At 39.6% G+C, this 23,468-nt stretch overlaps 1 protein-coding gene across 6 annotated transcripts in view; it reads right to left on the bottom strand.

Annotated features, from left to right (window-relative positions):
* Positions 1-23,468, bottom strand: part of GTDC1 (glycosyltransferase like domain containing 1) — a 343,668-nt gene that overhangs the window by 234,632 nt on the left and 85,568 nt on the right. For all 6 annotated transcript variants that reach the window (XR_012044289.1, XM_072874173.1, XM_072874179.1 and 3 more), the window contains 2 exons: positions 14,450-14,617; positions 11,402-11,575 (listed from right to left, as the gene is read on the bottom strand). Coding sequence is in view for 5 of the 6 variants with exons in the window: in XM_072874173.1 (XP_072730274.1) it covers positions 11,402-11,575; positions 14,450-14,617 (342 nt within the window). In the remaining variant the exon portion in view is untranslated. The remainder of the gene's footprint in view (positions 1-11,401; positions 11,576-14,449; positions 14,618-23,468) is intronic.

Raw genomic sequence — 23,468 nt, 5'->3', positions numbered from 1 at the left:
CATACATACCAGGTGACTTTACAGATATCATACGAGGTTTCACTAGCAAAAAAAAAAAAAAGGTCTTTTTTTAACCTGCTATTGCTTCTTTTTTATTATTTTAAAATATTTTTTATTATTATTTTAAATTTTTTTTTGTGACTAGGTTACCAGGAATCCTGACAGAACATCCCTCCTTTTATTGGCAACAAAACGAAGACAGTTTAGGCACCCGAAAAGGGTCAAATCCTCTCTTTTCCCTATATAGTCACATAATTCGAGATCAGTAATTCAAAATCAGATGGCAGATAACATAAGTGAACTCCGAAACCAAAAGACTTGCGATGAAGTTTGATGAAGGACAGATAGGATTTCAGTCACTGAAAGGAATTACTGCATAAAAAGTTCTTCTTTCTGTGATTCATTTGCTTCCAGCGCAGATTGAGGCAATTTTGGTATTAAACTACTCTACACAAGGATGAATATGAGCCATACAGACTCATCAAAATAAGAAAGTTAAAATAAACTCATTCTGACTCCAATGAGCTCAACAGAAGAATTTTATCCAAATGCTTCAGTGAGCAAAAGTAAACTGAGGCAAAAATCGAGAAGGATGCTTACAAAGCCACGACGCTCAAACATTTTGCCTGAAGACGGTTCTTGCTGAAGCACATCTCACCTAATACTTTCCCCAAGCACTGCGGTTGTCAGCCCTTGGTACCGCTTCGGTTTGTGTTGCCTTCTGAGGGATGCTCAGCCTACCACAAAACAACAAAGTCCAAGACCGATGCCCCAAGAACTCCAGCGTGTCAACGGAAGAGGAGAGGAGGGACCAAACGCACTGGCCGCGACTAGCGCTTATGTCCAGATGATCCCAGTATACAGATAGAGGCAAAAAACATTCCCCTCATTTTTTTTTCCCCTTCCCATCATGGTCATCGTGAATCTGGCTAATGAAATTCCTCCTGATCCCAAATACGGTGAGAGGGTGAACATATGAGCAAGACATACCTTGCAGGACGCTGCTCATTCATGCAACTCCTGATTAATGAAATACAAGATAACCACCGTGCACAGTACACAGAACAGACTGGCTTTCCGTTGTGTCTTTTATAGACGCTGGAAATACATGATCTCCTTCATGGACCAGTTCAGGTCTCAAGACTATGGTCTCCAGACTGAAGTCAGTATGTGACCATCCCCTAGTCCAACTCTTTTCATCTTCATTTTGGGGATATCATCATAGCAAACATCTGCAAGTGCCTGGCCCTACTCCTATATTGTTTAACCAACCATTCTATGAATTTAGCAAATTCCTCTTACATTTCAATAGTGTTTCAACAGTCATTTCAAAACTAAATGCCTGTCAGGAAAAAAAATAAAACCAAAACCAAACAAAAAACCCCAAAACACAAAACCCAAAACAACCAACCTCCCTACACACCCTTTTTTTCATTTCCAGTCTGAGTCATTTAATAATGACCAATTTATACCTAGTGGATGTTGTAAGGATTATCCTGGAACTTAAATAATTCCTCCTCTTTCATGGCATTTATCCTCTGACTGTATTTATAAAGATTAACATATATCCCCTTCTCAACCTTTATTTTGCTAGGACAAGTGAACCATACTCTTTTAATCTGCTCTCATAATACAGATTCTCCTAATCATCCTAGCAGCAATTCTCTGTACCTGTTTCACAGTTTAAATTAATCTTTCTTGAACATGGGTTACCAGAACAACATACAATTTTCCAGTGCTTTACATAGACACACCAATCTGTATCTTTAAAAAATATCTTTTCTATTGCGTATGAGAATCACATAAGCTTTTTTTATTTAGTCTGGTGCAGCTATATTGCTGCTCGGTGCATCCCCAGCAGCAAGCGGTCTACATATCAGCATGTTCGTTACATTCTGTATTTACCTGCATAGCCATATAGACTGGTTCATCATTTAGCACACACAGGTGACCAAGGGAAGGAAGATCTGCTTGCTTCCCTATTTAACATCTATGAGAACCATCAGCTGGAGATGAAAAATGCTTAGGGGGTTTAAGGGAGAACACGTCTGTGAGTAGTTTTGGGGTTTTTTTGAGAGGCAAAGTCATGGAAATGAAGACACGTAACCCCATTGAAGAGCATCCATGATGAGTATTCTGGCAGAGAGGGCGGACCATACCTAAAATCAAATCCACCCTGGAGAAATTAAATCAGAGTCTCTTCAACTGGCGCAGAACCAGCACTAAGATACCTGTGGTTTCTAGATGAAAAGAGCTGACAAGGGAGGACAAGTGGAAAGATGAGGGCTCTGGCACGACGGTAAGACATTACACACCATTAGTCCCACAGCTAGTTGGGCATTAACAAAAATAGAGACAACGTGGTCTGCTGAGGAGTCCCAAGATTATAAGGGGGGCAGGAAATACATAAGGTAGGCCAAAGACGGACAAGGTCTTTAGTTTTCTGCAAGCCTGACCTGAGCACTACTTAGGAGCCATCTTACAAGATAAACGGCACTGTTTTATGAGGAATCCACTCTAAAATTAATCACAGGTTGGCTGATCCAACTTAATATCTAATTCATTCTTCCTGGCTATTGTTAGTGCCTATAACATTGCTTGAAAAACAGACCGAACATCATAATATCTTGTTATACAATATCCAAACCCCCTTTGCTGTGAATACCGATTTCTCCACACGCAAAATGCCCCATCGCTAAAAAAGGCGATACAATGTAAAGATCTTTTCTCATACATACTTGAGGAAAAGAAGCTGGGAAAGCATAACTGGACTTGGATGTCCCATAGCTCTACACTAGCATCCCTGCTACTTGGTGCTCGTAAGCCCAAAACCCTGATGAAGCCTCATTACTATTTAGACACGCATCTTTTCAACAGTAAAGCTGAGCAGCCTCCTACCTTAAAAAGCACTTCTGGTACGTTTACGTTGGGATTTTCATATTTTTAAATGTATGCTATTTGAATTATTTAAAGGGAAGAAGAGGAGGATTATTTCATCTGGGAGTCACAACTGAGCAGGGGGAATGTCCAAAATATAAAATATTCAATATTCCTAGTTGCAAATGCAAAAGCAAAAAAAGAAAAAACCTAAACAGATTAAAATACTCCTTGCACAACAAAGAAATTATCTGTGATTTGGCAAAATTAAAAATCATTTAACTTCATCCCATTTGGTTATGTATAAATAAAACATCTGTATTAAATTGTTCTTACACATTACATAAAGGTCATCTCCATAGGACTGGAGAGCTATGTTTCAAGTTTCCTCTTCAAACTTAAAACTGCGATTTTATGTATTCCATCGCGTAATTTTGTTCTCTTATTCTTTATTCTCTGAAATTCCTATAGAACATCTTAGTATCTTCTCCACTGACACTTCCAGCTAACGCTACCTCTGACTTTCACTTGAATTGGCTGTCTGCAATCTAGCACACAGCAGCGCTCGAAGCAGATCCAACCCACTTAAAGACTGAGTTTCACATTTAATAACAATTTGCAAGGCTATCTATTCCACCACTCTTTTAGAAGGCCCTGCTTTTGGGGGGTTTGGTTGTTTGGGTTTTTTCCCCCCCCAGATTAATACTGCGTTCGAGATGAAGCATGGCTTTTTCTAAAGGTACTGCATTCCCCCACGACCAGTAACAGAGATTCCTTCGTTCTCCTAAGCACGATTTCTGGAAACATTTTGTATTCTCAGTGAAGATTCTCTAAAAACTCAGCTATCCCTTCCTAGTCCTTATCTTTTCTGCAATTTTTAGCACATCACCTACCTTCTTTTCCATTATGTTACAACAACGAATGCCCAGAATATTTAAGCAATAAGGTTCTGTCACTGCTTCATGTAGCAACTAAGAAATAGTATGCTCAACATGACTGCTTCCCTCTCTGTTACAATTCTGTAAGCATGAAATCACTTTAAAGAAAAACAAAAAATCCACCTCCACTTCTATGTAATATTCATGAATTTTGTAATAAAGAATATGGAATTGTTCAAACGTTGAAGGGCAGTATTTTGAAATGCAAAATTCAGCAGGGACAGCCTTGTCTATAAAAACCATCTTTCACACATGCGGAGGATTTAAGTCTGTACCTTCATATGGATTGGAACTGAATTGGACACAGCTACACCCCTCGATCCCCAGCGTTGAGTTTCGTGTGCCACCTCCTTCCCCCCGTGTTAACGCCGTACTCGCACCGAGTGCCAAGCGTCCTCATCTCCCAGTGACTGCAGTGAAAATGAGGGTATTTAGCACTTTGTAGGGTCCTACCATTTAATCAATAGCCTTTTTCCACTTTGAATAGAAGAAAAAAAACCCCAAACAACTTTAAGTCTGCCATGACAACTTTAACCAATTATATTTAAACTTCACTGATTCTTATCACAACAGTTTGATGCAAACTCTGAAAGTATTTCATGTCTGAATCCTGTATGGGGATGATATTTAACCCGATGCCAGATTTAAGGACAAAGATTCTGGCGTGAAAGGAAAAGAGAAAGAACGGATGGAGAACTGAGGTAGGAAGGTGGAGAAAGCCCAAAGCAGGGCTTGCACTTATTATGCTTTACAAAAGGCTTGTATTTATTATGCTTTCTTTTTTATATCATATCAAATCAATGAAAACTTTTGATACTGTGGAAATTAAAGTAAAAATATATGATTGTGTCTATTCCGAGTAAGTATAGCTGAATTCCTGTATTACAGACAGGCTATTCCCAGAAGAATTAAAACCACCATCCATACCAGTTGCTGATGAAGGTGTCATTTTCATCTCCTCTCCCGTGACACCCCTCAACTTCAAATGCCCACATATATTACAGCAAGGCAGTCTATTCTCTTTACAAGTTGCAGAGAAATTATTATGCATGGAAGTGCATAATAATCCAGGCCAGTCGTGACTCTACCACTGGCTGCCCGCATGAATATGCACGAATCAATTAAACCTCTGAATGCATCCATTTCCTTCTCGAGCAGTAACGATAATAATAATAATAGCTGCCCATTGTATAGCGCACTGCATGTAATATTTTTAATACGAAATATTAAATGAAATGTGCTATTAATTATTAGAATGTGGTTTGGTTTTGGAAGCCAAGTACCAGCATGTCTCAACTTTGTATTCAAAGTGACACAACTTGAATATTTCTGAAAAACTGACTATGGGAAAGTGCTTACAAGTATTACAGCAAATCCTTCTTAAAAACCAAATGGTATTTAAATCAGAATGAGAACTTTTAGATCGTACCAGCTATACCGCAGAGAAATTTGCAGCTAAGGGGTTAATCAGATTAGATGGGAGTGGTTATAGGCTCCGTGCCACAGGTTTTGCCCTTTGTGGCTTCTCACATCCCAGACTTGGAAAATATGAGCTGTGATACTGAGAAAGGTAAGAAGCCAGCACAGCCCCATAGTGATAAATGAGTTTGCATCATCTGTCATTAGAACTTCCTGCCAACAGGGTCATTCCCTATTAAATTACCACTTGTCAATGTTTAAAATACTGATTGATAAATGACTGTGCCAAAACTGATAACACAACAGCTTTTATTTTCTAATATTCTTGGTTACCACATTCTGCTACTTCAAGATACAGATATAGTAGGTTTTTTCAAGTACTTTAGTGAAAGACAATTTAATCTAATACAAAACTAACAGGTACTGTATAATGATTGGTCCTGATACACATTACATACTATTCTTCTTGCCAAAATAAACCTACTGGCGATTTAGAGATATGGGTAGATCCAAGTTTCACATTTCATCAAATGCTAGTAATCTGTTTTATCAATATAAACTGCATTTTAATGAAAAAATTCTTTTCTTCAGTACACTTCACTTTTAATGCCCTAGAGTATAATAATTCGTTCATGCTGTAGAACAAGAATGTTTTACAAGACCTTAACTCTCCAGAGAAATTTCTCTGTAAATACAAAATGCAAGTTTTATGGGAATGTGTTGTATGCAACATGAGCAGTACCCAACATAATAAAAAACTAGGTTGCACAGAGAATTCTGCTTAAGTATCCTTGTGAGCTATTGTGAGACTAAATGGTTATTATGATAGCGTTTAGTGGAATACCTATACGACAGATAAAAGAGAGTCAGTAAAACTATTTTTGTCCTTGAATAGATAAAAAGAAAGTACTTTTCAGAAAGTTTTGCAAAACAAATGCATCCCAGGAGGCTGCTCAGCCAGGCCCTCCTCTAGGAGGGCACTCTCGGTCTGCTGCTGCTGGAGAGTTCTGGGGATATTTTGGGGATAAAACAGGCGTGTTCTGCCTGCAAGACCAGGCTGGGGCAACAGCCACTCCTCCACTATCGAGAGAGAGAATGGAAACTCCTGCATCATCCCCCCACCTCCCCAACGGCACGCAATGCACGTGTGGAAGGCAGCATCATGTAAGGCAGCACCACTGCACACGGATGCTTGAGGCACCCTTCGCTCAACCACCCAGCCCCTCGCTGTAGGTGCGGCTATCAGCACTTAGCACTCATCCCAGAGATGCATACGGTCACCGACCCGCTGCCAAAGGCTCTGCAACTGAAAAACTCCATTTTATGCCCCTTTTAAGCCAGCACTGCACTTTCCTCCCAATAGGTGCTGTGTCCCAGATCTGGAGAGCGTCCCTCCTGCTTGTTGCGTAACTCTTAGCGTGCCGACACCAACCCCCAAAACCTGCTTGCGGCAGGTGAGGAGGAAAGACATTCGGGGGAGAGTAATTTCCATCACCCAGTTCTTCAGCAGCAAGCCCCAAGGTAGGAACAGTCTATTGGCATTTTCTAATTATGCTAACTACCCATAAACCGCGGTGGAGGGAGGCTATGCCTACCAGAGAGAGCACGGCACACCACGGAGATGCCTGAGCCACCACCAAAGGCGGTAGCTACCCTCAGTACCAGAATCACTATCATTAGCATAGTACTCCACCTAAGCTAATATATGCTATTGCACTGGGAGGCTAATTAGCCAAAAACTGCTCTTCTAAGGTATACTGCTTCCCACACGCAAGACAGTTCACTCGAGCTCACTTGGGTACCACTGCTGAGCATCTCTCTGTGCAAGGTAGACGCGTCCCCAGTGCCCATCTATAGCTTTGGGCTCTTGTGGATTCAAGTCTCTCCTTGCGTGTTGACATCTGTATTTTTCCAGCACAGCAAAGCTATTGTATAGCGTTAGGATTACAGAGGAAGGGGAAGCCTCTTAGTTATCTAAACAGAGGTCTGAAGTTCAGCCCTGCAAGCCTGGTCCAAGTGATGCAAATTTTTTTTTTAATTATTTATTTCCCCACAACAGGCTCCCCCAAATGTGACAGTCGCATTTCTGCACAAGAGATACTGTCAGCATCTTTTAAAAACTGCTGCTTTAGTCAGGAACTCCCTTGACTGGCCCTAAAGTACTCTCTAAATTGGCAAATTCTGCCTCTCACACTATAACTAAAAAAATATAAAATCAAATGGTTGAAAATGTCCTGTTAACTGTACTAAGTTATAAAAGCAAATGAAGAAACAACAGTCTAAAATCTTTAATTCTACTTCAAAATGTGTAATGCAGAAAGTTGTTACTACTACAAAAAGTGTAACAAGATACTTGCTAACAAGTTCCACTTAAAAGAAGCTATTTTTATTTTCTGCTGTAATCCTCATCCTCCCATGTTTCTTTTATATTATTCCACCTTAGTTCGATGTGCATTTTGAGCTCTTAGGAACGTTACTTCATTCTTGCTTATAAAAACATCTTCCTTTTCCACCACATCGTGATAATAATAAAGATACACTACAATCAGAGGACTAGTAATAATAACCAAAATCTATATTACGATTTTCATTGAAATGAATTCCAGGGAGTACCTAATCTGACCCCACTTTGCCGACTGCCACAGACAGTATGGACGCAGATGGGCCAAGAGAATTCATACAAAATATCAACACAGACCTTCCAGAGGTGTTCCAGCGGGGTCTGCTGGCACAGGGAGATGCGAGTACCAAAGACAACGTCAGCAGAAAGGGGATTTTCTTCCTGGACCGTAGTTTTCCAAAAGTGGAAACAGATTATATCAAAACAGACTCTTGATTGTATAGAAAAAAAACCCCAACACAACACATTTAGGGTTTTATTTACACTGCAATAGAAAATATACTGAAATTAAGCCAATGACAGTAAATATAAGTGTGAATTACAGCGTATTTAATTCACTGTGTTATAAAACCCCAGCCTGATACGCAGCACATAGGGCACGTAAGAGCAGCTCCTGGTCTACGTCCCTTGCAATACCTACGCACTATGAAGCGACAGCCTTAACTTGGAGGGGTTTTTTGTCTCCAAGCTTAGAAGTACTCCGATATGTATTTCTACATAATATACTTCATCAGAATGTATGAAGAGAAGAATTGAAAGTCAGAAATTATAGAGGATGAATATACACGGAGTAGCTGTGGCACCAGCGGCTGCGATATGGAAGCTAGTCGTCGTCAGAACCAGAAAACAGGAGGATTAGGTCAGTAAATTTCTTATTCTGCTAAATCCTCAAATCCTTTCATCTCTTCTCCTTGTCAGATAAGGACCACAGTCTGGTTGTTTGCTCTGGGAACACCAATACGTGCCCTTATGACAAATATTTATTAAAAAGAGGAATCTTTATAAAAAAGCATTGATAACTTCCTCTCACAAGTAGAAAAGCAGCGATTAGATGCCCATCTGAAATATGTAAATACACATTACACATATGTATAATGGTACCTCTAATAGTATTCACAAGTATTTCCCAGGGTATCCTTCATCATTATACCTTCACTCTTAAGTGATCATTTACTACGCTGCTTGTGCTAGTTTGTGTACATCAGCTACAGTAATTACATTAAAAGGTAGATACGTTACAGGATTAACTCATATGACATGCTCTTTTATTACACTGGTTTTGATCAAGGGTCAGATATATTTTATTTTGCCCTATGATTGCAATATTAATCTAAAATAATCTTAAAAATATCACCATCACATGCGTGAGGATGATTTCTTAGATCAACTCTCTCCCAAAGCCAAAGGAAGATTATGTTTAAGACACAAACACACCCTGAGACGTTCACATGCAAAATAAAAGAGGTCAAAGTAAAGAAAAAAAAAAAAAATCACCCTGGTTATTTTGCCTTCAGAATTTTTAAATATTTTCCCAACATCTCAGCAAAATTATGCATTTTAAAAAGACTGCAGGCACTGAAATGATTGTCAGTCATGCAAATAATCACTTACTTACACTGTATGAGTTTGGTTTGGATAAAGCAAATTACCATTTGAAAATAACTTGAAAAACACTCTGGGCTAAGAGCTTGCTTTATAAATTTTAGCTTGGCCACAATTTTTCTTAACCTTTTTCTCCTCAATCTCCATTCAGTCACTATACTAATACAGTCAAAATTCAAAAACAGCATTCAATTGCCACAGGTGCGCATTCAACATTATTTAAAACATGCTCTTGTAAAGAAATAGTAAATACTGGCTGGAGCTGAAAGTCAAAACCCAAAGAACTTCAGAGTAATGCAGTCCTTTCTGCTGCTTTTTTTTCTGTCATGATATTGGGCTTTGTCTACAAAAAAAATCTCAGAACTCACATCTAGAGTTAATTGTTGAACAAAATATATTATCAGAAATACTAGAGCTGATATCAATCTGTGTTTCTAATTACTCTGCTGAGAAAGTCGTACAGTCACACAGTTGTTTATGAACATCTTCATTTTGTCCATCGCTGCTGAAAATAGCTTTTCGATATAATTTCAAGTGCAACTACCACAATAAGAACGCGAAAGGTGTCCTGCTTTGTGAGATGAGATTTAATACAAGAGCAGGACATTAAGAAGAGCACACAGCAAGATGGGATCTTCCCACTTGACCCGCAGCCTACTGATTTTACCCACCTAACCACCTTCTGCTTTGGACAAACGATCACTGTGCGTATGACTTCAGACTAATTTGTCAGGTCTCGTTTGATCCCACCTGCCAGGGCTGACAAGTCCAAAAGAGCCGATTCAATACACGAGACAGGGTTACCACAACTTCATCTCCAAAACTAGGCTTGGCCCACGTGACTTCCGAGGGTATGCCAAAAACCACGAGACCCTTTTAAAATGGCTCGATATCAAATATGCTAAGCATCCACAGCATTCCCTCGCTCCTGAAAAACACGGTCCCTACGAAGCAATAGTAGATCCTTAAAGATATATAGGTACTGATCTCCACTGCCAGCCAGGCAGCCAAGTCCCTAAGGAACACTGGAGGATTTTTAACCCACTTGCCAAAGACGCAGGTTTAAAGACTTAACTTTAGACATTGATTTCTAAATGATTTGCATCACTGCTTTAGAATATAAAGTTTTCCAACTTACTGAAATGCAAACCTGGCAGCACGATCATCAATAGAGTGCACGACCTGAGCTCCTGTACTAAAAATCTCTCTACCCCAAAACTACCACAAATGTATATTTAGTCTTTGAAATAACTGTAAGTACAAGCTGGTCAGGGACAAAGATCTCAAGTGTGACCAGAACTTATTATCAGATCAAAAGCCGGACTCCTGCAGAGCCATTACAGTGCTTTCCATCCTTATTTCAGCAAAAAAACGTGCCCAGCATCGTGCTGGTTTTAAGAGTATAATCAAATTGCAGAATCATACTCTATTTAGTACTGGTCCCATTGAAGCAAAGTTCCTGTTCGGTGGGAGGAGAGTCCCTTATAACAGGAAAAACAATTGTGCCAGGTTTAATCAAAAGTGAAAAGGATCTAGCGAATGTTCCCTTTGAGCCACATAACCCACCGCTAATTTCAAGACGGGCTCCGAAACGAGGGTAATAAAAAACGTCCTTCAGAGTAACCGAGGAAGACTGCAGAGTAACTACGGCTGCAAGCTAACGCCAACATCTGCAAGTCTGCTCCCTGCTACCGGGATGCTTCTCGCCTACCTGGAAAGCAATAAAAGAGGTAGGGGAGGGAGGAGGGAATAAAATCCCACTGCAACACACCAAGGGAAATATAGCTTCTTGACTACAGGCTTATCGCTTTTACTGTTCTCTAGCATTTCGTTCTCCTCCTTGACCTCCCCTGTACAAATATATACAGAGCTGAGGAGCAGGCAACTCCTTAAAGACCGAAACAAGTGGGAAATGTCTAAAACACGCGGGAAATCACTCACCCTGAACGATGCCAGTTTGTATGACACGCACTAAGGACAGGCTCAGCAGATCAGACGCTGCCAGAACAGCCTCTGATTATTGAAATACATTTATCAATTAGGAGATTTTGCATATTATCAAACTCTTTCATTAATGATGCTTTAGCTGATTAGTTAGAACGCCACCATAAATAGAGAGTTTTGACAGACTGGAGGCAATTTATGACGTGGAAAATGTACTGACCTGCTCACATCAGGAAACCTGACTGGAAAATAAAGAACGTGGCACTTCGGTCTGATTATTTTTTCCAAATCCTTAGGTCTGTGGTCAGGAATCAGCTTCATAAATTTTCCAATGGATGTAAGAAACGATTCCATATTAAAAGCAGAGTTGAACACCACAACATCAGCAACCAAACTGTAAAAAGAGGTTAAGATTAATGAATGTACTGCTGCTGCAAATGGAACAGAATTATTTTAAATGCAATGGAAATAGGACACATATTCTCATAAACAAACAAGAGGTGCAAGTGGAATGCTAATTAAAATCGGCTTCTTCACGTGAATGAGGAGTAGCATACGTACCTTAATTAGAAATGTCTTGATTTCTGTATATGCACTCTGAAATATTTTTTAATTTTTTTTCAATTAAGTAGTAAAATATTATTATTAATCTAAAGGAGCGCATCCTATTCGATCTGTGGATCACTTTTTATTCATAAAATGGTAAGAATAATATTACTTCCATTATCTCTTAAAAGCATTATAAACAGATAAGGCCCACTGTAATATGACTTTTGTAGAATTAAACTTGGAAGAACATGAAAATTCCTTAGAAATAATCCTTCACACTGAAGGACAACTTACCTCTGGTTAACCTACGTTCGACTGACCAAGTATGTCAGGTAGCAGGATACTAGAGAAACAGAATGTTATTTTAACCTATGCATACATAATCCTCATTAAAAGTACATTCACTAAATATATCTATATATAAAAAAATACACACAGCACACAGTACCAAAAAAAAGTTTGAAAAAATTTGGCATATTAATGCAACTTTTTGTTCTTTACTGCCGTGTTTTAAAATCAACCGGATCAATATTTTTACGATGCAGTTAAATGATAACGTAGGTATTATTTCTCTGCTTAGGGTCAGCCTGGAGGAAACGAGAAGCTATCAAAAAGCCTGAACTATCTGGGAGTTTAACCTCGAAGTGCTGACACAATCTTAGCTACACTGGCAAACACGCAACGCTAACGGAGGTAAGAAATGCTTTATAGCCGGCTGCTTTTCTCAATATGTTATATATTGTAATACAGACCTATGGGTCATAAGATACATTGAGGACATGCGTTCATAAGTCACCAGGCTGGTGAAAAGTATATTTGAGGTGAGAGGCTGTCATTCATCCTCACTGCATCTCACTGCTGCCTGGTCAAGAAAGAGAACTGACACTGCTCACCAAAGCAGCAGGAGTCAGCAGAAAAAGCAAAGAAAAACCCAACCATGAGAGAGAGAGAAATAATCCTTTGCAAGCAGGCTGCAGGAGCTGAAATGCTTTCTGGAACCCCACCCTCTTCCCCACCTATGGTTTTTAACCCGTTGGTCTCCTCGTTTTTGTACAAACGACCCAGTCATCTTTTCTGCACTGATTTAATGATGGCGTGATGTCACCTCTGCCCAACTTCTTCCTAGAGGTTCTGCATATCACTGGCAAATTAGAAAGATCCCGTCACCACCACTGCCTGAGCAGCTAAAAGGAATCTCAGCCACCATTGAAAAGTGTGATTTTATTACACAAACTCTATGGAAACACTAGGAATGAAAAAAAAAAGAAACCAAAACCACTTCTTTCCGAATTATCCAAAGCACCAACCTGGCGATTCAAAGTGCTCCAATTTTCATCATCTCCAAAATCTCTATGCAAAACTGGAAAGATACATTTTCACATTTCTAGCATTTCTAACAGATTTGGAAGATGGGAAGATGGCATGTCTTTGCAGAAGACCGCTAGGTAGTTACGAACAGTACAGAGGAGATGGCTTCTATCGACTGGTAAAAACGGGGTTTCTGCAGCAACAGAAATGGAAGATGAATATAATACAATTACATGGAGAAGCTACTGGAGGCTGGAGGAGACAGAATGGAACATCTACAGAAGTCTTTTTTTTTTCCCCCCTAATAAAAGATACTTTTACTATCTTAAAAATGCATATTTTGAGGATAAATGTTTGTCAGCTTACAATAGACATGTGAAAAGCAACTGCCATAATAAAGCAAAATATATATACAAAAAAATATTCCTTGCCCCAGTGCCAAAAAATGTATCTTTTTGTATAACATCTGAAAATGGCTGCTTCTGTTTTCAAAAGATCTTTCACTATACTTTCCCATCTTTACTGCTCAGTAAGGGAAACATGTTGCAGATGCAGCGGCAGAAGCAGCTACAGAATGGCCGGAGTATACACAGATCATTATCTGAGAAATTTCAATACCAACTGGCTTGTATTATAAAGATGCAGAAGCTTCACTTGTACCTTAAAATGCTCAATCCCTATTCCTAATAATTCTCCTACTAACAGACAGGTGAGAAAGATCATGGAAATGAATTTATTTCAGTTCAAAGCAACTGAGTTTTGCTGTTTCACTTAGGTCTGTACAGTGCCTAACCACAAAGCTTTTCAGCGTTGCTGTTATTAACTTCTTTCATTAACTCAGATTCGAGAAATACATTTGTTTTTAGCAACAATAAAGGACCGCAGCCTTTAAAACGTCTGGGTATTTTAGCACTGCACAATTTCTGAATACTAGATGAAAGAAATATAAGGATTTATCTGGTATGTTTACTGCCCTCTCTTCACAAGAAAAGTGCTGCAGTACATTTTAATTTCTGTTTATTTCCCTAAAACCCTCTACATAATTTCAGTTGGATGCAGTAAAAGCTACGGCCAAGCAAGAGCTGATTAGCTGCAGCTTTGCGAAGCATCCGTGAAACAAAGCACCTCGCTTACGGCCAAGACACAGGTCAAAATCCGCACCACTAATGGGCGTGCCATGGTAGCCCAATGTAGCACCGGTGGACTTTATACAATAAATTGAGATGAATTTGTACAGGGGATTATTTCTGCCACAGCACTTTTATCAAGCTCTCTTCGGGACTCTGCTGGTACCTCGGTTTTCTACAGGGTCATCGTTTATACGCAGGAGGACTCCTCAGGCTTGCGATGCTGCAAGGTTGTAGACAGAAGGACACCTTAAATAACACGGAGCGGTGCGAGAAACACCTACCATGAAAGAACCTGGTTGTATCCATACTGAAAATCCCTTTCCTGGCATCTCTGCACAGGATAGGCCAACTGATTCTCATGGAAGTAGAGGACCTTTTTCAATTTGCCAAGGTCAGGGCGGAGGGCAGCGAGTTCAGCCAGGTTAAGCACCGAGCTTGCAAAGAGGATCCTGGAAAACAAGGAGAGCAGTGTTTACTGTCTGCAAGCACGCTCGCAGGGGTCACCCCTTCCCCTTCTCTCCCCCTCCACCCCCAAGAAAAACATAACCCCTATAGGGACACATCAATAGCTAAGCCTTAATACCATGTAGCAGCATTCGAAGTTTTGATCTCTTAAAAAGCAGCTGCTAAGAACCCAACTAGAAAAGCACCGAATCTCATTGGTCTTCCCAGCTCGGTTACAGAGAGATGCAAAATAAAAAAAGCTGGATGGATTTTATTGAAAAAGGCAAGAAAAGCTGTATCTGAAGGACAAATGGAACAAAGATAAGGCTGACTAGGGAATACTTTGCTTGCCAGTTTCATTACACTTTACTTCTTTATGCAACCAACTACTGAAATTCAATATATGAGCAGGAATGGCACATGTTCATGTTATGACATAAACCCTTTTGATTTATGCAGTGCACTTATCTAGTATGGTCTGGTTTTCTTTTTTTTTCCCCCCACCCTTTTTCTGTTTTATTTTCACATTTTTATTAGGTATCCTCTGTAATGAAACATCGTTTCTACCCTTGCACCCCAGTATTGCCGTAGCACTCCTGCTATTCCAGAGTCTACAACACTGCACACATCCTTCAATCATATAAAGCAGGCACAAACACCACTAACAAGCTGCTATCTTAGCCTTGTACAACTTACCAGGCTACCAGAAAATGAATCTATTTAAATGTGTAATATGAAATCGTGACCCTACTGTAACCAGTGGCAGATTTCCCTGCATTTCACCAAAAGTATGCGAGCATCTCCTGTCCCCTGGCTAACGCTGCTTTCAAGCAAACTGAATCCTGAGCCTACAGAGAACTGCAGAGCCGTAGACATCCGTGTTATACATTTCTCATTATAAGGATTAAAAAAAAAAAAAAGAGATCAGGTATTTATTGCACATAAAACATGAAGCTTTAATAAACTACTTTTCAATATAGCATGCTTCTGACTTTTTTTTTTTGCTATCCACCATTTTAGTGGTTCAGATTCAGAATTGATTTATGCAATGTTTAATTCTTTTAAAATCTTTCCTATTTTTACTCCTATTCTTCCAATTCTTTATCCTATTTTATTCCTATTCTTCCCATTTTTACATGGATTTTGTGTTCAAGATTACTGCCAAACAGACATCACTAATATTAAAAACTTCTCACCCTGGCTGTCAACCTTAAAACTCATGAACTCCTCCCAACAGCCATATATATATATCATAACACCACCTATGCTGACACACACCATTCTTAGATAATCTGTATCTACAGAACAAACACTTCCTAGAGAACAGATCCTGTATCCATCTTCATCAACTTGAGTCAGTGCTAATCTGAAAGGCTTACGAAAGTAAGAGATGAATGTTATTGCCTTGTTCATCAAATATTTGATCGTTCTAAAGGGGCTGTCAAACAGAATGCCAATTAAGATACAAGCTCGGGTTTATTATGAGCCACACCAAGAGGAAAAAATAGTTTTACGCAAGGCATCGCTTATTTGTCACGAAGAGTAATAACCCCTGGACCTCATAACGACTTGGGTGCCAGACTCAAAGCAGAGGCAGGAAAACTTCCTGCGGGAGATGCAATACCCCTGCTCAGAGACGGCTGCGAGCTCAGCACTGGGGTGACGCAGAAAAATACAAACAGGAGAAAACATACCCCAAATACTACGGAAGTGAGATGAAATGGTTGCTTGGCAAAATTCTGGCTATTTCTGGATGGCACTATAGTTTATCCTTTACTGATTTTTCAGAAAACCTCTTTCTGCAATGGGTTAGGAAGAAAACTGAATTGATGCAGGATAGCGTCTACGAAGTTGGCTGCGTCTGAATGAAGAGAGGGGAAAAAAAAAAAAGAAGAGATGGCGCGTTGGGATTGAAAACACGGGAAGCAGCACAGAGCAAGGCACAGAAGCAAGAGTGGAAAGAGAAGACAGGGGGGATGCCAAGGTTAACGTGGTGACTGGAGAGAAAAGGGCAACCGGGAGCGTGACGAGAAATGAGATCCAGGATTTAAGCTTGGACAAAACCATGTAGCTCTGAAATACCTGAACTCGCTCAGATGGACGAAGGAATAACGAGGAGAGGAATATGAAAAAAAGATGGTTATATCCACAGGAAAGGAAAATAATGTTTGCAGTACCGGCTTAGACAAGTGGGAGGAATTCAATAGCGTCGTTAGAGGGAGCGGGAGGCTGTCTACCAGTAAGGCAAGAAAGGCCAAGAACTTGGAAAGCTTGCAAGAGGTAGACCCACGTTTTCTCCACTGTAAGTGGGAAGGGATAAGACTCAATTAACAAGCAGAATGCTTATCACTGCCCAGTCCACCAATAAATCAATGTCAAGAGAAAGTGTTGCGATTACTAGCAAATTCAGATTTAGAGCCTGAAATGACACTGCTTGCGTTTCTTACGGCAAAAAAATAATAAAAATAAAACTATTTAAGTAGTAATATTATTAGAATTAGCGAGTCCTTCTTGACTCGCTTGCATTACTTCACAGCATTTGCAGAATTTAACCCAACGAGTATGAGATGCTCTTATAGTTGTTTCTTTACCGGCATAAAGGCTGCTAACTACCAGCAATAACCAATTTCTCCGGCATTATAAGCTTAAATAACACCTGACAGCACGAGTCCCCGCGAACATGCCCACAGAGCAGCCGTGTACGTGGCTAATGGACTCACGCAGGGCACTGGAGGATATGCTGGAGTGTATTTCCACTTAACACCTATTACAAGGGGAAGAAAGGAAAGTTTATTATAATGTAACGTGTGACATAAATGTATGTCAGTTGTCATTCCGTGTGACATCAACTTGCATTTTACCTCGGGTTATTATTTAAGTAATAAATCCTAACAAGGTGAGGTTTATCATCCCACGGAGTGTATCCGGGAGGTAGAGACACAAGGTGATGGCAAGAACGCTCGAAACACGATAATTCCTGACAGCTGCTGCTTGAGCACAAGTTAAATTGAACAGTTTATCTCAGCATAAAGATGTTATAAGGTTTTATGTTTAATTTAAAAAAATTAACATAAAACCCAGAGAAAGCAGAGTTAGGCAATCTTTCACAAACATGACATACTACAATCACTGTATAAGCTGGATTAGTACTTATTACCATGCTACTAGAGAATTAAGCTGTTTTTAGACCACCAAAGAGCTTTAAATTGCAACTTTTGTCTCTGTAAGAGAAACCTATATTTAAAACGTCTGCTAAATTCAAATTAACAGCTACATCATTAACTTACCATCTCACAAAACCCCCCACATTTCAACTGCTATTATGGTATTCTTATCTAGACCTATCAACGCCACAACATATAATATATACAGCACTCTTCAATAAATATATTGTGCGAATCCTCACAAAACCTCCACTGAAGGTCACATTTCTAATGCGACTGCCCTAGCTCTCCTCTTCGAAATATCCCCAAGTATTTTTCTGTGTCACAAATGACCTTCTTGCATAGAGCAGGACCATCCCACATGCAGTAGCATCACTGCCTTGGAGGCTGGCCAAATTTCAGGGCCACCATCCACACAAGCTCTGGTCTTACTCTAAGCTTGTGCTTAATCTGAATCACTTAATAGTCCTTCTGACTTCTGAGGAACTACTTATGTGAATTAAGTTAAGCGTGTGCTTAATTCATACAAATATGCATGGGAAGGAAACTGAGAGTGCTTGCAGGTTCAGAGCCACGATGTGTCCGGAGAACGCTGACCTTTGCTATTGCCTTCCCCATTATTTTACTCCAAAGGACTGAAAAGCTGTCAAAATATAAAAACCTTTACTTTTCTTAATTACCAGCAGACATAATGACTAATATAGGTTTCCATTCATACCAAGCAAATTATAAAAGTAAAGGTGCTAAAGTATTTTTATTTTGCTTTATAAATCTTCTTCGTGTCACATAACCATGATTTACTCTTTTATGGCATTGCCCTAAATCTTTCAATTAAATTCCCATGCAACTTAACTAAAAACACATTTTGCCTTCCCCTTGGGAGACCACACAGGGCATATTTATGTATCTATGGATATGGAGGCTGAACTCTCCAATTCACCGGGCTTACAGCACAAAAGGAGTTTAAAACAGCACCTGATTTGTCCCTGGCATATTCCCTCTGTCTGGCAGAAACTCTGCCAGCATGAAGGACTGATGGACGCGGCCACCACCTGCATGGCAGCACAGGTAACCCAGTTCTCCCTGGAAAAGGAGGAATACCGTAGGGTACGAGCCTGCAGCAGAAACGGGGACTGTCCTGCACTGCAAATGAAATCCAAGGTCATAAATCTCTGCTGCGAAACAACTACATTCACAGTAAAATGAGTTTATGATTGTAGCTCTGGCAGTCTTTTCTGGAGCACTCTTTGTTTGCCAGGTGCAGTATTACAATAAAACAGAGTTAGATTTGGATATGGCTACAAATATGAGCCTTTTTGGGGGATAGAGGTACTAAAAGAAGACTGCTCATTAGACGGCACTGACTGAATTGACATTCATCCATCCTTCAGGAGGGGAGCGTGAGGCTGGAAGAAGTGTTTTTGCACCAATCCAGAACTAAAACCTTGAGCGCTTGGCGGCATCAAACCCCACCGAACATCTCACAAGGCACTGACCGCTTCGCTCTCGCCGAGCCCCAAATTATACTGTACCTATAAATACATTTCTTTTTCCTAAAATTTCAATTGAGAGGCCTAATGTCATACAGCAGAGTCTTAAACCCTCCTATTTTTTCCCCAAATATGGTTTTATTCTGGACACGGTTCTTGTGCACTCAGCAGAGCGAAGTCTGGGTGCCACCGGAGACCACGCGGGCACGACGACCCAATAAATTGTCATCGATAACCATAAAACACAGAACAGAGTCATGCCGCTGCTGATAGCGACATTTTCTCCGTTTGATCAGAAACCAGCTGAAATTTTATAGCAAATAACAGGAGCCGTTAGGGAAAGCATTTGCAGTGAGACTAGGGGCAGCTCATCCTTCTGGTGAAGGCAAGCACGGTTGGGACAAGAAGTACTGACCGCTGCTCTGCTATGTTGCCTCCTTAAAGTTCAAGGAGAAGACAAGAGATATGACCATAAACACATCCACGGTGACGACGGTGTCTTCAAGCTCCTCAAGATCAAACCTGAAGGCTTTGGTTCCTCCATCACACAGTTCCCTTGATTTCAACCCAGCAATTCAGACAAGTCCATGGATTTGGCGTTAAGTTATTTTTCAAATGTAAATATTGAATTGTAAATATCAAATAGAATTATTAATGCCTGGAATGTTAAACAGACCAGTTATTTTTGTTTATTATTGCACACATTTTTGTATGATCAACTTGCAGAAGTTGCATTTTTACCACTAGATGAAGAATACACAAATTGCAATCAGATATAAAATGCTTTTCCATTTCCCATTAAACAATAGATGACTCGGAATTTCTGAACAATAAATACTAATAAGTGATAATATATGACAGTATACAGTATAATAAATAATAAATTAACAATAATTTCTTGACATGGAATGTACAAATGTCAAAAATGCTTGTAGATATTATAATATATGTCTCATAAATTAAGGTTTTCTAGATAGAGCATAATTTGAAATGTTTACAGAAATAATTAAGTCTTACTATTTTAACGCTCTTTATTTTTCAGAACAAATCACAAGGGTTGTCATGCCTTTCATCTTAATTAGGCCATGTGTTTGTCTTATTTATTTGTTATGTACTTTCATAAAAGTTTACAAATATTAATTGTAAAGAAAAATATTTTTTCCTTATGCTGTAATACAGTACACAGTGATAAATATTCATGGCTGCTACCAGTTCAATAGTTCTGGATTTGGGGTTTGTCTCGTATACTAAAATACAGTAGAAATGAATAGCTTGTTTAAACTCATATTGCCAATCCCTTTTTAATATTTTGATTTAAAAATACATTCTCCCCCCCCTCATTTTATAGTATGTTATTTCGGACAATAGTTGAAATTCTTGTTCCTGCTGTGACAGACCTTAGTTACGTTTTCCAAAAGAATTTACTGCCTAGAAGTCAAATGCATTTTCCCTTTCTTCATATATAGCACACCCCAAAGAACCCGCTCGACTCTCTGCGTGCACATCTGCTATTTGACACAGCTGGCGTGGAAGGGGCTGCATTTCCAGCCCCACTATTGCATGTCCCACCCTTCCCTGGGTCTCCTCATGCCACCCAGCTCGGCAGACCTCTGTTCGGACCACGGGCAGAGTTCTTGAGAACCTCCCGTCTCAACCCGCTGACCTCACTGATCTTAGCCAGCAAAACTAGAATGGGGCTGAAGCCCAACAACAGAATATTTTCAAGGTGAGAGATTGGCAAGAGGTTACATAAATGCATTATTTCATTTGTAAATTATCTGGCTTCTCTCTCAGTTCCTTCCCGAATTTTTATCTCAAATAGCTGATGGGAATATTCACATGCAATCCAACGTTACAATGCAATTTTGGGGGCCAGATCCCCAGCTGACACACTTGGGTAAGAACTAGCCTTAAACACATACCACTATTTTCTACGACCTTTAACTCAAAAAGATACCAAAAAGGATGTGAAAACAGTTAATCAAAACTGCTTTTCTCTTTAACGTCAAGAAGCAAGCTTGAAAGAGACTCTCTCACAGATAAGACTTTCAGACATTTGAGGGAGGAGTATTTTGTTTGGACTGCTTTGCTTTTTAGCACTGAAGCTTCTGGAATTTTATTAAGTGCGTGGTACTATTTTTTTCCCTGATTTGTAATTAAATTTGGCTTCAATTAATTACTGACAGATGCACATTTTTACTTTAGTGGCCAGATTGTTCACCATGGGCTACATCATCCTCTCTGTTTCCATGAAGGGAGAGGTTGAGATCAAGCAGCTATAGCTGCGGTGATGGGGGGGAAGGAGAAAACCTTGAATCCACATCATCCTCACTCAGATTTCACACCGTCAGCATCAAATGATGAAGCAAAGGCATCTTATTAGAGCAGAACATAAGCAAATCAGAATAACCCGCTAGTGAAAAGTAGCCATTGCTGGATGGTCTATGAGAGATGTACAGACTAACTCTGCCCAAATATATGCTGCGTCGGAGCAAGAAAAAGAAAGTAGGAAGAAAAAGAAAGGACAGTGTCTGAAGGCAACAAATTCACCAAGGGTAAATATAGAGGATGCAGTGATATACAGTGAAAAGACTTTTTAAAGAAAAAGACTTGTAAAACTGATGTTCTGCTCAGTTAGGTAACATTTAAATAGCACTATTTATTGTTTTAAAGTCTGCAAATTCATTTCATTGGGTATCTTATGTGTCCAGCTCTGGAGAAAAACCAAACATGTCAAATGACTGGCATGAAAAAAGCAATATGCCCAAGAGGTTGTAGCAACATGGAGAAGTCCTAAGACTACACATAACACTACTATTCAGTAGCAAATCTGAACAACAGACTTCGAGGACCATTAATTCACATCATCTGGTGTCAGTCTGGATCCAGGATGACACAGAAGAGACAGCCAGTGTCATGGATATACGGACCTCACTGCAAGCGACATGTGATTTATACCACTGAAGGGGAATCAAACTCGGTGCAGCACAGGCTCACCAAAATAGTGAGCGTTTCCCTTAAGAAAGGTTCATATGAATAGATACTCTAATGATTGAAAGGTAAAGTCAAACAACAGCCGATTTTCCTTTATTTTAAAAAGCTTTGACAAACTCAAATCTGAAATCTTCTCCTGATTTTCAGGTTTACACATTTTAGATTTTAAAACAACAGAAGCCCCACTCATTTTGCACAATCACAGAGAAGATGAGCAGGGTCTTAGCAGTTTCACATTTCAAATGCCCCGAAAATCCTGCTCTCCAAAGTATTTCAGCCTCTTTTGTATGTTGCTTTATGCAGCTTGGTATCTAAACACTTTTTTTACAAATTTGAAGACTATCGCTAAAAGGAACTTAGTTTTCTTAGCAAATAGTTTCACATTTTTCGTATATCCCATGCCTCTGGTTTCGTCTCGCACAATCTATAAACATCAAGTCCTTTAAAAAATGTTTTCATGGAAGCTCTTAGCTAATTTTCCAAAAAAACTCCCACTGCAGCGCATCAACCCAAGGCGTAACTACTGCCTACGAATGGGACCTCAGGAAAAGCAGGATTCTTCCCAGAAAACTAATACAGTCCTCGAAAAAACTCAGACTGTCATAAAACCTGAGCAGCTGGCAACTCTGTCACCATGAAGTATCCATATGGAAGACCGAGATGTGTCAAACTATCCAAAACGAGTTTGGATAGTGCAGAAGATGGAATAAATAATTCAGTATCTTCAACACTTTCAACAGCAGGTAGTAGATATGCTACCTGCTTCTACAACGTGCCAAAATGTAACATGCGAGTGAGAGCGAGCGAGAGAATGTGAGTATCTCCAACCTGTTTTCATGAGGATATTTTGCTCGAGGAACTTCTCTTTTTAGAGGCATATGATCCGTATCAGATGTTTGTCAGGAGCAGGCAGCACTACAGAACATTAGGAATAACTTAGTGATTTTAATATATATTCACAAAGTGCATACTCCTTCATATACATATGTAAAAACATATCTCAATCAAATATTAAAAAATTATAAGGGAAGTGCAAATATGTATTTCTCACAACTGCCCTTCATGCTTCTATGATATTTGTTGCCGTGGCATAGTGGCAACTTTCCTGCCATAATATAAGCTGAGCAAACAATTCAATGCGATCCGTGAACTGGCAATCAGAACTACAATTTAAATGTTTCTGCTCCGTGTCCATGCAACAGTTCAAC

The sequence above is a fragment of the Ciconia boyciana genome, chromosome 10 (assembly GCF_034638445.1).
Source record: "Ciconia boyciana chromosome 10, ASM3463844v1, whole genome shotgun sequence".
Lineage (NCBI taxonomy): Eukaryota > Metazoa > Chordata > Aves > Ciconiiformes > Ciconiidae > Ciconia > Ciconia boyciana.
Note: the sequence above shows the minus strand (reverse complement) of the source record. Positions and strands in the feature narration are given on the sequence as shown.